The sequence below is a fragment of the Triturus cristatus genome, chromosome 6 (assembly GCF_964204655.1).
Source record: "Triturus cristatus chromosome 6, aTriCri1.1, whole genome shotgun sequence".
NCBI classification, from domain to species: domain Eukaryota; kingdom Metazoa; phylum Chordata; class Amphibia; order Caudata; family Salamandridae; genus Triturus; species Triturus cristatus.
The window spans coordinates 1,433,197,966-1,433,211,686 of record NC_140589.1 but is presented as its reverse complement, the minus strand read 5'-3'; the positions used below and the strand labels follow the sequence as shown (position 1 = coordinate 1,433,211,686).

The following is a 13,721-nucleotide window of genomic DNA, read 5'->3' as shown; positions in this document are numbered from 1 at the left end:
GAATGCATTTGAATGGGATAAACCACAGCAAGATGCGTTCAACCTAGCAAAAGAGGCAATTCAACATGCTTTGGATTTATGGCCCGTACGTGATGGTGAGGTGGATTTGAATGTGTCTGTACAGGGCCTTTATGCGAATTGGAGTTTGTGGCAGAAGCAAGGCAGGAGTAGAGTGCCGTTGGGTTTCTGGACCAAAAAGTTACCTGATGCTGGTGAGCGTTTTACACCTTTTGAGAAACAGTTACTTGCATGTTATTGGGCTCTGGTGGATACCGAGCAACTGACTTTGGGTCATGATATAGTTTTGCGACCTGAAATTCCTATCATGCAGTGGGTTATGAGTTCGCCGAAAACTCACCGAATTGGACATGCTCAAGAGGCGAGTGTGATTAAATGGAAATGGTATATACAAGACAGGGCACGTGTGGGACAGAAAGGAGTTGCATCTTTACATGAGCAGGTGGCGCGAGCGCCATCGACTGAGACTGAGAGTGAATGTTCCGTACCTTTAGTACAGGAGTCTCCTGTCAAGTGGGGTAGACCTTTTGATGATTTGTCCGCAGAGGACAGAAACCATGTCTGGTTTACGGATGGTTCAGCAAGGTTCATAGGGACGAAACGGCACTGGAAAGCGGTGTCCTATAATCCGATCACACAAAAACTGCTGAGCACAACTGGTGAAGGTAAGAGCAGTCAATTTGCTGAACTTTATGCTGTTTATCAAGTTCTGAAACAAGAGTTACCTGGCACATGTCATATTTTCACCGATTCTTGGTCTACTGCCAATGGACTGGCAGTTTGGTTACCGACTTGGCATTCCCATAATTGGGAATTGCATTCAAAACAATTGTGGGGAAAAGAATTATGGCAGGAGATTTGGGAGATGCTCCCACAGAGTACTGTTACAATCTTCCATGTGGATGCTCACACCCCGATAGATCCTCTTGACAAATTTTTTCATAACATTGCAGATGAGAAATCTAAAATTGCTGAGGCAGTGGTGGACAGGCAAGATTCTGATATTGCGGGATTGGCGAAATGGGCCCACCAGAAGGCAGGACATTTTGGAGAGAAAGCCACTAGCAGGTGGGCTGCTGATCGAGGAATTTATATTCCCCTAGATTTGATCAAGAATGTTATTTTACATTGTCCCATTTGTCAGCATATCAGACAGCGCAAAGTGCCCCAAATTGTTAAAGGTCATTTACATCGCGGAAAACTGCCCGCTCAAATTTGGCAGATTGATTACATCGGTCCACTTCCCATGAGTAGGAATTGTCAATATGTTTGCACTATTGTTGATACATACAGTGGCCTGTTGGTAGCCCTTCCCTGTAAGCAAGCTACCCAATTGAATACCATTAAAACATTGGAATTGATTATGATGTATTATGGTGTGCCATTCCAAATTCAATCTGATAATGCATCCCATTTTCGTGGAAGATTGGTACAGGAATTCTGTGTGGAAAACAATATTGACTGGGTATTTCATATCCCATACTATCCGCAGGCCTCGGGTCTTGTGGAGAGATTGAATGGTCTGCTGAAGGAGCAGCTGCGTAAATTGACAGATGACAAATATAAGAATTGGCGAGACTTTTTGCCCCAAGCGCTATTAATTTTGAATAATCGTCCTTTTCTAAATGCTGATTCTCCACTTATGCGTTTGTTCCCTCCGAATGTTAATGCTCAGCCAAATGAAATCAGAGAGACTGTGATGTACTGGGAAATTACTTCCGGAGCATTGGCTCCATGTAGAGCGCCCCCAGGGTCGGCAGGTTTAGACTTGTATGCCATGGATGACACCGTTATAAAAGGTAAAGATCGGGTCATCATCGCGACCGGTGTTGGTGTTCATATACCACCCGGGAATTTTGGATTAATCGCCCCTAGATCGGGGCTGGCTGTAAAAGGCATTCAGGTACTTGGAGGGGTCATTGACAGTGATTATCAGGGAGAGATTAAGGTGCTCCTGCTGAATAGCAGTGAGGCTGACTTGCTGATCCATCGAACTGACCGAGTGGCTCAATTACTCATAATGCCTGTCTTCAGTGGTGGGATGGTAAAAGGCACTGCCCCAACTTTGCTAACTGTACGAGGCCAGAAAGGTTTTGGCTCCACAGATAACCCTGGGGCCAGGGTTTGGGTGCAGTCGCCTAAGAATCCCCCTGAACAAGCAGAGGTCATCGCCACCGGTCATGACAACACCATTTTAGTTATGAGACCAGGGAAAGATAGCTGGGAAGCGGTCCCGGCTGACAAATGTTACTTACGAGAATGAATAATGCCTGTATTTGATTCTCTTTCAGATCATTCTTTGGACTGTTGCTGCAGGATGTGTCGTCGTCGGACTATTTTCGGGTTGGTTCGACGAGAGAGGAGGAATCCCGTCAACCCGGGATGAGCTACGCACCAGAGTGTCGCGTTCCCTCGCTGCGTGGGATTCGTCATCGAACTTTTGGACCTTACTGGCGAAAAGGGTGACCGATGCCCCTCACTTTTGTTTGACGCCGATGAGATCTGTACACGACATCTTAGCGACCTGTCTGGTTGCTGTCCCTGCTTCGCTGGAAACTTTGACTAATATTTTCAACATTTCAAAGGCTCGCCCCAATGTTCTTCTGGGCGATTTTGCCACCCATGCGTATTGCCCCTTATGTACTGAACTACCAGACCAGATACCCCCCGTCCAGTCCCAAATAGTTACCTATAATATCACACAAGGAGATATGTGTTTTTTCCTTACGTGTAATCCTAGTGCAATTTCTGAATGTCTGCGTCTAAAATTGAAAGGTGCTACTTCCTTCACCCTTCATGAGCGAACTTTGTGCTTTCAAAGGACACCGAAAACATGTGCTTCGGTCCAGAACAATATGACTTGCAAGAGTTTGGTAGTTACCCCTAGTCATTATCGCACGATGTTACTACCTGCCGGATGGCTTTTCTCATGTGGTAATACTTCCTGGCCATATGTCCCCGCAAATATTTCTGGTGGCCCTTGTGCCATTACGAGACTCAGTTTACTGATGTTCTCGTCACATCCGAATGCCAATTCTCGTGTGATCCGAGATACAGTGATGTTACAGGAGGATTGTGACTCATCTGTGAATTTATATTCCAAGTCTGAATACCTTAGCCTGGCTATTTCAATTATTGGTGTTCCTGCTTTGGCGGTTTATAATGCTAAATCTATTGAGAAAATGGCCTGCTGGATGGTAAAATCCATTAATCATACTTCTACAGTCCTGTCTGACATGCTGTTAGACGCCCAGGGTGAACGGAGAGCCATCTTGCAAAATCGAGCGGCCATTGATTATCTTTTGCTTAAACATGGACACGATTGTTCTTATTTTGAGGGTCTTTGTTGTTTTAACTTGTCTGATCATACACAATCCATTCGCGCTCACATTGACAAGCTACATGACTTGACGGAGGAAGTTAGAAAACACATTGACCAGGGCTGGTTTGACTGGCTCTTTAATTGGTTACCTGATTTGTATCTGTTACGTCAAATATTAGGAGGTATTCTGATTACCATCGCTATTTTGATTTCTATCTGTTGCTTTATTCAGTGTATTCCTTCACTACTTCAATTTTGCTAATTTGGTACTAGACATAGATCAGTTAGCTTTGTTTCATATTATTCTTCCACAGATGTTAGTTCTGTTTAATGAATGTATAATAGACTGAAGTCAAGGGTGAAATGTACTGCTCGATTTTCCCGGCCCTATTGTGTTGACGGGTGATTAGGGTGACTTCAGTCTCTTACCATTCAAGCCTAAGGGTTAGAGTAGTGAATGAAGTCTATTTACTAGGCACTTCGACATGATCCTGTGTTCTTCCCCATAGATTAGGGCTTGCACACATATCCTAGGGGATAGATTCGTTAGTATTAGGGATAACCTGCCCTGTAGTGAGGGTATTTCATGGAGCCGTGCTGAATTCAGGCCTGGTAGGCCTCAAACGGGAGAGACTCCATCTTTCTTTCTGCTCCGGCAGCTTGAGATGCTTCTAGGTTAAAGGGGATGTTTTAGTTATGAGGTGTTATTCGCTTGGAGAGAACCGGTTCAGACCGGCCCTTATCGAAGGATTGTATTTTTCTTCATGCCGAAGACACTACATCAGGCCGGCCGGCTGGGAAAGTGTCCTTGGTACGGGGAGGTACAAGAATTTGGTGGGCGGCAGGTTACGGGCCGGAATTTTCCATGAGGAAATGCACCTCTATATTAGTAAAAGGCTGAGGCAGTTACGTGGCACTTACTTCAGTCCGTAGGCGGCATCTAGCCGTTAGCAGTAAAGCTACTACTTATTCCAGGGAAGACAGATGACAAACTTGAAGACGGAGAAAAAACCGAGAGACAGATACTCTTCTAGCAGAATTGCCAGAGAGGAGAGAGTAGCCGATGAGGAAGAGGTCCCAGTGACTCGGAGAAGGGAGCCGTGACTACGGAGGTGTGACCTCCAGGCGAGCCGAGGCACAGACGAGAAGGGAACCTAGATGACCATTGAGTGCAGGCTACATACGACTAAGGTGATGTCGACCCCTTTCTTATTAGAGTGTACAACCTAATCTTTCACTTTTCTTTGCAGGTTATGTGTTACACAGTAATGTTATGTGATTGCGTATATAATGAATAATAAAGTATCCAGTTTGTAGTGAATCAACATGTGCTGCGTGTTCTTGTATAAGAGGGTAGCCTATTCTTCTAGTCAGCTGTGACTTGACATGAACAGATGTTAACCCTGATCAGGTAAGTGGTAACTGAATAAGGGAGAGAGGAGCCCCTCGAACCAGAGAACAGGTTGTGCTCAAACTGGCAGTTCTTGTGTGATCTGATAAATAGTAAAACTGATTCCCCTGTTGTATGTTATGGTAATCATAGGATGAACTTGTACTGAGGCTGCCGTCTGGGTAGGAAGTCCTGGGTCCGTCTGGGACCGCGAGGCTAAGGCTGCCGCCTGGGTAGGAAGTCCTGGGTCCGTCTGGGACCGCGAGGCTGAGGCTGCCGCCTGGGTAGGAAGTCCTGGGTCCGTCTGGGACCGCGAGGCTAAGGCTGCCGTCTGGGTAGGAAGTCCTGGGTCCGTCTGGGACCGCGAGGCTGAGGCTGCCGTCTGGGTAGGAAGTCCTGGGTCCGTCTGGGACCGCGAGGCTAAGGCTGCCGCCTGGGTAGGAAGTCCTGGGTCCGTCTGGGACCGCGAGGCTGAGGCTGCCGTCTGGGTAGGAAGTCCTGGGTCCGTCTGGGACCGCGAGGCTAAGGCTGCCGTCTGGGTAGGAAGTCCTGGGTCCGTCTGGGACCGCGAGGCTGAGGCTGCCGTCTGGGTAGGAAGTCCTGGGTCCGTCTGGGACCGCGAGGCTAAGGCTGCCGTCTGGGTAGGAAGTCCTGGGTCCGTCTGGGACCGCGAGGCTAAGGCTGCCGTCTGGGTAGGAAGTCCTGGGTCCGTCTGGGACCGCGAGGCTAATGCTGCCGTCTGGGTAGGAAGTCCTGGGTCCGTCTGGGACCGCGAGGCTAAGGCTGCCGTCTGGGTAGGAAGTCCTGGGTCCGTCTGGGATCGCGAGGCCGCCACTTGTATTATAAGAGGTCTAGATATATATATACATATATACACATATATATATATATATATATATATATATATATATATATATATATATAGTAGGAATTCCCTGTCCTTAGGTGGTATATATATATAGATATATATATCGCTGGTTACTTGTTGTGAATAGGCCCTAGGGAGAGGGAAACGTTCTGGCTGGGTTAGAGAGGCTCTGATGAGCGGGTTCTATCTGATCCGAAAACCCAAGCAGAACAACACTCTAACAGCCATCAATTATTTTTTTGGGGATTATGAGCAGCAATCTGTGGCAGACCCTTCCTGCTTTTAATGTAAGGTCCAGGTCTTTGTGAAGGAAGGTCAGCTGCTGTGACTCTTACCCACAAGCTTTAAATACTGGACACACCACTCATGACAGTAGAAATGAATGCTGCCATAGTCTCATTGAACGCAGGCAAAATACTCGGTACAGGAACTAATCCCAAAACTCTGCATCCTAAGAAGTAGGGAGTATGCCTAAAAGCACTATGTAGGGTCTGACTGTAGGACACCCGAAACCTGCCTGGGTGGTGTTGGATCGGATATATCACCCCTGAATGTACTAAATACAGATAATAAAGTATTGAATAAAAAATTGGCTACTTGCAGTCTTAAGGTAACAGCATCTCTGGAACACCCAGACGAGTTGGGTTTTGTGCCCAAAGAGTACACATCTTATAATCTCAGGTGACAGTTCCACATTATGGACAGCCTAGGGGATGCTGATGATCGTTAATTTGTTGTCATAGCGATTGCCATGGAAAATGGATTTAACACAACTGATTGAGACTTTACTCCTCCCAATACAGAGGCTATTTTGTGAAATTTTTAGGATGACTAATTACAATACACTAACCTCACAGCCAGAATGCGACTGGCAAAGTTATCCTGGATGGTTGGTTTATACAGAAAGGAAGTGGTGTCCATTGTCAACTCTGCTCTTTGCACACCCAACAGATCTTTGGAATACCAGATTCGGAGGAACTCAAGATGTAGAGGAATCAGACTGTTATGATGAAACTCAAATTCTATTGTATGCGGACAATGAATTTGTAGGTCACTCTGGAGCAGGTACTTTTTGAGGGGGGTTGTGATGTAGGAAACCCACCTTTTCTACATGGTCACCTTAGAGTTTTCACCCTTTTGCTGTATCCTATATTTTTGCTGGCTTAGAACTCTGAGCATGTTATCACCACTAACAAGTTTGAGGACTTTTGTGCGTCCAGGTCTGGAAATTAACTTGCAGCAGACTTAAGCTCCTGGCCTTTAGAGCCCATAGAAATTCAAGGTACCAGCTTACTCTTGGCCCGACCCTCTTGCAGTCGGTCGCAACCTTTGACTATTTTGGGGTCAGGACCACCAGCTCCCTTTCTTGGGCACCCCAGAGTTTTAAAAGCAGCCTGATTATTCCCCACACTGCGGCTGGCATCTTAAATATGCACAAGACTTCCCAGTTTTAGGCGATCACCCCAGCTTTGAAGGTTTAGAGAGCCAAACTCAAACTGCAGTGCTTTATGGCGCGGGGCCATGGGGACATTCAAATTCCAAATCAAAATCAATTCAAAAGAGCATAAGTTCTTCAAAGCCTTGCTCAAACTCCCCTAGTCTTCTTCCACTCACCTTAATATCTGTGATACTGCTCACAAAAGCATAGATTACCTTGCTGCCTTATGACCTCTTCTTTAGTGGATCAGACTCTTGTCCAATCAAGAACTGGATTTGTACAGAAGGAATGTCCTTGAAATTTGGAGCCTAGATGTAGGCAACAAGACTAAGTGGTTCAGTCATCCAAAGGACTGGTTTGCAAAACTGAGTCTGCAGCCCTTTTACATCTCCCCCTTTAATTCTAAGACCATCTTGAAAACAGCTTACTGGAACTACATAGTGGACAAGTGGTACCATTCAACTAATCTTAGCTCCTTATCACTCTTGTTCCTGACCTAGAAACCTGTCCCTCAACTCGAGGATTAGCTCGACGAGATCCCCCCGCCAATGGGGAAAAGCCTATATATGAAATTCCATTTTGGCATTTTGCCTTCCGGGCTTTTAACAGCCAGATTAGCTGTAGCATATGCCCCATATATTCCACTATGGAGTTTTTGGAGCCTCTATGCTACAGGGTGCACAGTAAGGACAGCTGTATGATCAGAAATAGGCATTATTTGATTAGGTCACCTGTAGGAGCCAGAACATTTAAAATGTTTGAAGAACGGAGAGAAGAGTATGGGCTACTTAGTGGGGCAGACCCTCACATATAATAAACAAACTTATAAAATACACCAGACATGGGACAAAAAAAAAAAAAAAAAAAAAAAAAAAAGATAAATCCCGCAGAAGGGGCACTAAAATGGTTACTGGTTTACAGTTATAAATTTATAGACTTGCATCAGATATACTTGACTTCAGAGAGGCTGCACTGCACTGACTCAAACATTCCCAACCCTTGTCTTAGATGCAATGAGGAGGGAGCAGCGTTTTTTCACATTGTATGATCAAGCTGGAAGCTAGATGACTACTGGTGATTCATCACAACAATGCTGCCTAAAGTGATGGGTAGGACCCACCTATACGACCCGGAGACCTGCTTGGTGGTGAGGCAAACCACATCCCAAAACGATCAGGGTTTGAAAACAATGTAGTAGTTTGTCGCTGTTATTAGCCAACTGCTAGATATCTAGATGCTGGAAATAGGCAGTGCCACCACCAGCTGAGACAGTAAAATGGGTCGAAGCAGAGATATAGTGCTAGCTTGGGAAACTTCAGATCTGAATGATTTACCACGCACTATCAACTACTACCTTGAAAGCTGAAAAGATTGTAGTTAAGATAAACTAGGAAGGTGGTTTGTAATACAACACAAACCGGTGTTTGGGAGTCTGGTGGGAAATAGGGTTGAGATAGAGGATGTAGGTGGTCTTCTACGTGATTTACAAGGAGGATGGCTGAAGAGATGAAGCATAATCTGAACTTCAAGGGCAAGACTTATAAAAGAGTAAGTTATCGCTACAAGAGCAGTTACACTAAGGAGCTGTGCTAAATAGCGTGATTGCTGATTGAGACAATTTAGTTGCACTTCAGTTGATTATATATATTTTTTACACGTTCACAATGTAATGACTACAAACCTACCTAGAAAGGATGGGATAACTGATTAAGAAATGCCAATACAATGTTAAAAAAACGGTTTGTTGTAATGCTCAACCAAAAAAGCATCAGATGTGTGCATTTAGTAAGGCCCCAAAGCCTTGTGGTAGAGTCAGTCCTTGTATTCCTGTTGTTTTTGAACTATCTGTATTTTAGCAGTAAAATATTGATCTGTTGCTAATCAGGTACTCTCCTTTAATTTGGACAGTTCAATTTTTATTTAACTATAGTGAGTAGCTATGCCTGGTGATGTGGATAGCGACAGGACATTTCAAATGGTACAATTCACAAATATCAGTTCAGCAGCACAGAGATGATCAGAGTTGAGTTCTTTTATTTGACACCTCAAAGCACCGTCATAAAAGCAATCATGCATATGCAAAATTAACTCTGGGAAGATTTTTTTTTTAATTTTTACAGAGTTTTATATAGCGCAAAATGACCAGAATCGGGTATCAGAGCGATTTACATAGCACCAGTTGCATTACACGAGGACGCATTCATTTTTCTTGGGCACTTCGATGTGCACTAGTCTGAAACTGGCTTTTATTGCCACCTTCTGCTGGGTAAAGCAACGCTTCTTCCGAACCCACATTTTCTAGGGGCCCACATCCTGCTCCCACTTGGTTCTCAAGTGTCCAAATCCGTGTGCGGAACTGTTGGGCCAGTGTTTTATAGCCCAAAGCATAAATAAATTGCATCCATTAATGACCATAAAAATCACATTTTACATAGGCCAACAGATTCAATAATCTTTTAGGGAATACCCAATTCATTGCAATGTGCTTTCATACCACCTATATGACAAGTACTTTTCAATGGCTATATTAAACACACCTACTCTTCGTTCACAAATACTCCGTCCATCATCCCCTTTGGTTTTGCTTTGTTCACCCTAAGTTGGCAGGGTATGCCCAGATGTGGGTCCCTTGCTCACTTTGCCACTGGATTCAAGCTAGCCTGGCTAATGACGGCTGATTAGCCAGAAACCGGTCCCAGGATGCTTGTTTCCGGTCCAGGGAAGATATGGCTTGGCAGTTCGGGCTGGAATGTTCCCATGAGGCACAGGGTCAGACTGATTTGCATATGGCCATGTCTGAACTGGGGTGGAGGAGTGAGCTAAAGAATGATGGATTAAACCCAGAGCAGTTGACTGGGGGTGAGTGCTTGCAATGTTCAACACTCAGTCCATCATCCCCTTTGGTTTTGCCGGGTATCTAACTTTCTCCATGCTTGTACAGTAGAATTTATCACCTGATTCCAGCTCAGGCCTCTGGGAATTCACTCAGTTTTTACCCTTTTATTTACTCTTTCTCCGATAGACTACTGTCCAACGAGTTTACCCTTTTACTGCGAAAAATACTTTACCACACTCCTGAGACTATACCTTTCAGTCTCATGACCACAAATAGCACATGTCCAGAATACATTCTTTCTAAATATCGTCCGCCCACAAAACTGTGCTGAAGAAAACGTAGATGGACTATTTTAATTGTTTTCTGGATGTAGAAAACTTTAACCAAGCATTACCTACCCATGTGAATTTATCAAGTTTAAACATATACTATATACCTCTCAATTGAAGACATATGTATATTTTTTTCCACAGTGATTAACCACAAAATATAACAAGTACAATGCTGTCAAACAGCAAAAGCACACACTATTGAAGGATGGGAATTTAGCAAAAGATATTACTAATTTCTGCAATGGCACATACCTGTCGTGAAAATCCCTTCTCTGTACCTGCTTGCCCAATGGTAATTTTACGAAGGAATCGGTCATTTGTGTCCAAGACTAGAGAAGGCCAGGGAGACAAAAAAGACCAAAATGAGTGATAGTCCGTGCTGTGTCTTCCAGGAATAGGATAAAAAGATGTCATTTCAGAATTAGATATTCAGACTTATGATGTGCCACCCACACACTGCCTTTGTCAATCTTTGCGGAAATCCTAACAAATCCACCGCCTCTGCAGAAGAGGACGTCTAGACTCAAAGACTATTAACAACCTTTTTTACACAATTTGGAACAGATGCACAAAACTTCAAAAATAACTTAACCAAAATCCCAGGTTTGCATAACCTCACTCTCAATGCTAACTGTATCGTACGTAACCGGTCACTGTGACTAATCAAAAAACTTCTCAAAGTTATAGAGGCATCAAAACATGCATCAGTTGTTGCAACATGTTTTGATGTCTCTTTTATTCTGATGTCCCGGGCAAATTTTTAGCTGTCCTACTTGACTAACCGTCATGTCGACAATTAAAGGCAAAACAGTCATCACTTTAATGCCTTGTCCCTTGATCGACTTGCTGGTTGATTCAGGAGATGACGGATCCCACCCACTTAAAACACCTACGGGGAAATTACAGACACATGCTATTGGCCTCAAGGTTCGCAATAGACCACCAATGGAAATAGAACACAGCACCACCGGTGAGTATATGGTGTAGTAAATTGTGGAATGTTTTTATTACTAAGAAGACAAAAGCAACTGTCCACATTTTACAGGATAAATTGGAAAGGGTGTGGGATCCATTTATTGATTATGGAAGAACCCGTCCAGTGTTTGATTCAGCGGCTCTCTTTGCACCCCAAAATAAGACAATCAAAACTGGCAAAGATGACCCCTACCTACAATTCTTGAATTTAACGAAGCAATCGACTTGCACTGTCCCCTCCCACACAAGAAACTGATTATTAGGCTAAGATGTTGTTTGTTTTAGATCACCTCTTAGCTGATTACGCTTATTAATGCGCAATGTGATATGAGTTGTTATAAGAGTCTGAAGAGCCAAAAATAAAAATAAAGTGGTTAAAATGAAAATGATCCCACGAGTCTGTCCAATCCTTACCTCTCTGCCAGGTTATAGTCGAGGGGTCGATATCAAGTCGTACAAAAGCACTGATTTCATCTGTTGTCAGGGTGGCTGGGTCAGATGTATTTATTCCCAGTCTCTGGATGGTGGGTGTTCGGGGTAAAAGAGAAAAACAGAATTAGTTGAAATCTCCGCCTAAGCACGTTACGCACTCACACTTCCACAGAGTATTTTCTTTCCAAACATTTACACTCTAAAAGCACCTGGCTCAGAAAGCCGTAAATCATATCCTGTGGGGTCAAACTATAAATGTTCTCCCCTAGGGGGAGGCAGGCGTCGGGGAGTGGAAAGGCGGTCAGTGAAAGCTCTCCACACCCGCCATGACACACTGGCGAATGTAAACAATGTGAGACAGCACACTCGATTACATGGAAAATAACCCAAGTATTTCGGCCAGATTACGGTTTGTGTTGGCATGCATACGTGTAGCTACTAATCATCAACATATAAACTTCTGTCAGACCAATTAATGTAACATTATAGTAGGAGAGAAAAGTTATCGTCCCTTGAGACTTTGTCTTCATTCAAGAAAATCTGCCGAGCATTTAACTAACTCCACAGCAAGAGTAGAGCAGAGGCGGCTTTTATTTGCCCCTGCTTCGTGATGATAAAAAACCAATGCTCGGCCAATACATTTGTACCATCTTTTGAGTACACTTCTCGTTTTTGATTCTTTTTAGTGGACTAATAGAAAATAAAAAGCCAAAGTGGAAAATAACATTCTTTTTCGAGAGCACACAGATCTGCACGTGCGGCCCAGCCGCTCAGTAAGCAAGGAGGCCAACACACAATGTATCTACTAGGAAAACGTCACTGCACACAGCTGGCCCCTGTGGCTTTGCATGGTTGATTTGGAGTTACTCCTTTGTAGGCCACGTGCCCACAGTTGAATTCGCTTACATTCAATAGACAATGCGTAGAGTTTCTGGAAACCATAACAAAATATCAGTAAAACCAGGATATCAATTTTGCCATATCGATATTTATGATACAACACACCCCTCTCACCCCCCCCCCCCCCCCAAAAAAAATAGCCATCTACTGCTATTTGTCAGGGTCCTAGAGGGGAATGCGTTACACATTCCTACTGCTTACTAAGTATGTGAAAATACACCTTTCTATTTGGCTTCTAAGTTACCCAACTCGCATCCATGTCACTCCGCTACACCCAGATTCTTGAGGTGAAAAAAAAATGCTGGTCATTTTGTCCATCCGCATCTAAATGTTTTATAGGTTTTATATTGTTTGCAGTTTTAATATAGCCCAAGCATATCCCATAGGTGGAGCACTTTTCATGAGCACCAGATAACATTGCACAAGGTCAGATTATTATTATAATTATTTTTTAAACACTACGAGATGTGATTTGCCAAGACTCACAGGATGTGTAGAACAGACCCCAGGACTCTACACTGGTTCCAGTGTTCAAGATCAATCAATCGATCCAATCAATTAATCAAGCTATCAATTAACTTTATTCGTCCAAAAAAAGGCCATAAAAGATAAATGCATTTTACAAGAGGAAAACAAGCAATTCAATCGTCATAGCCAAACTTACTTGTAAATCCCTAATATATGGTACCAGGGCCTGTATGTTAGTGTCTCCTCAGGGACTGCAGCCCTCGTTCTGCCAGCCGGAGTGGGATAAGGTAAAACAGTACTCCCAGCATGCCACTGCGGACTTGAAGAACAAGTTACTTACCTCCGGTAACAATATATCTGTAAGAAACATTAGTTAGTTGGATTCCTCACCTTAGAATATCTCCAGGCGTCAAGCTGGATCCGGAAAGATTTTTTGTCAGCAATACCTTTGCGCGTCGCTAGGCGTCATCTGCGGCTCCGCGTCCGTTGTCGGCGTCGTGATCGCCGGGATGACGTCGGAGTACTTAGACGCCGCCCTTGCGCGCGGACGTCAGTTCTTGTACATAGCTTTCTGCGCCAGGAACGCAGAACCATGCAAGAGACCGACAATGGTGCCAAAAAATGCTAGGGCCCTGAAAGGGATGACCTCAACCCTAGATATCGGTTCGCAGAACGGGGAGGATGGGTGGGGCGGTGAGGAATCTAACTAACTAATGTTTCTTACAGATATATCGTTACCGAC

The 13,721-nt window shown here is 44.1% G+C and overlaps 1 protein-coding gene and 1 long non-coding RNA gene across 4 annotated transcripts in view; one reads left to right on the top strand and one right to left on the bottom strand.

Moving 5' to 3' along the window:
• MTHFD1L (methylenetetrahydrofolate dehydrogenase (NADP+ dependent) 1 like) overlaps positions 1-13,721 on the bottom strand; it is a 1,409,858-nt gene that overhangs the window by 872,065 nt on the left and 524,072 nt on the right. For all 3 annotated transcript variants that reach the window (XM_085612491.1, XM_085612490.1, XM_085612492.1), the window contains exons 16-17: positions 11,594-11,696; positions 10,457-10,533 (exon numbers count right to left, since the gene is read on the bottom strand). In XM_085612491.1, the coding sequence (XP_085468617.1) occupies positions 10,457-10,533; positions 11,594-11,696 (180 nt within the window). The remainder of the gene's footprint in view (positions 1-10,456; positions 10,534-11,593; positions 11,697-13,721) is intronic.
• Positions 1-13,721, top strand: part of LOC146821500 (uncharacterized) — a 223,604-nt gene that overhangs the window by 163,278 nt on the left and 46,605 nt on the right. The window lies entirely within an intron of this gene.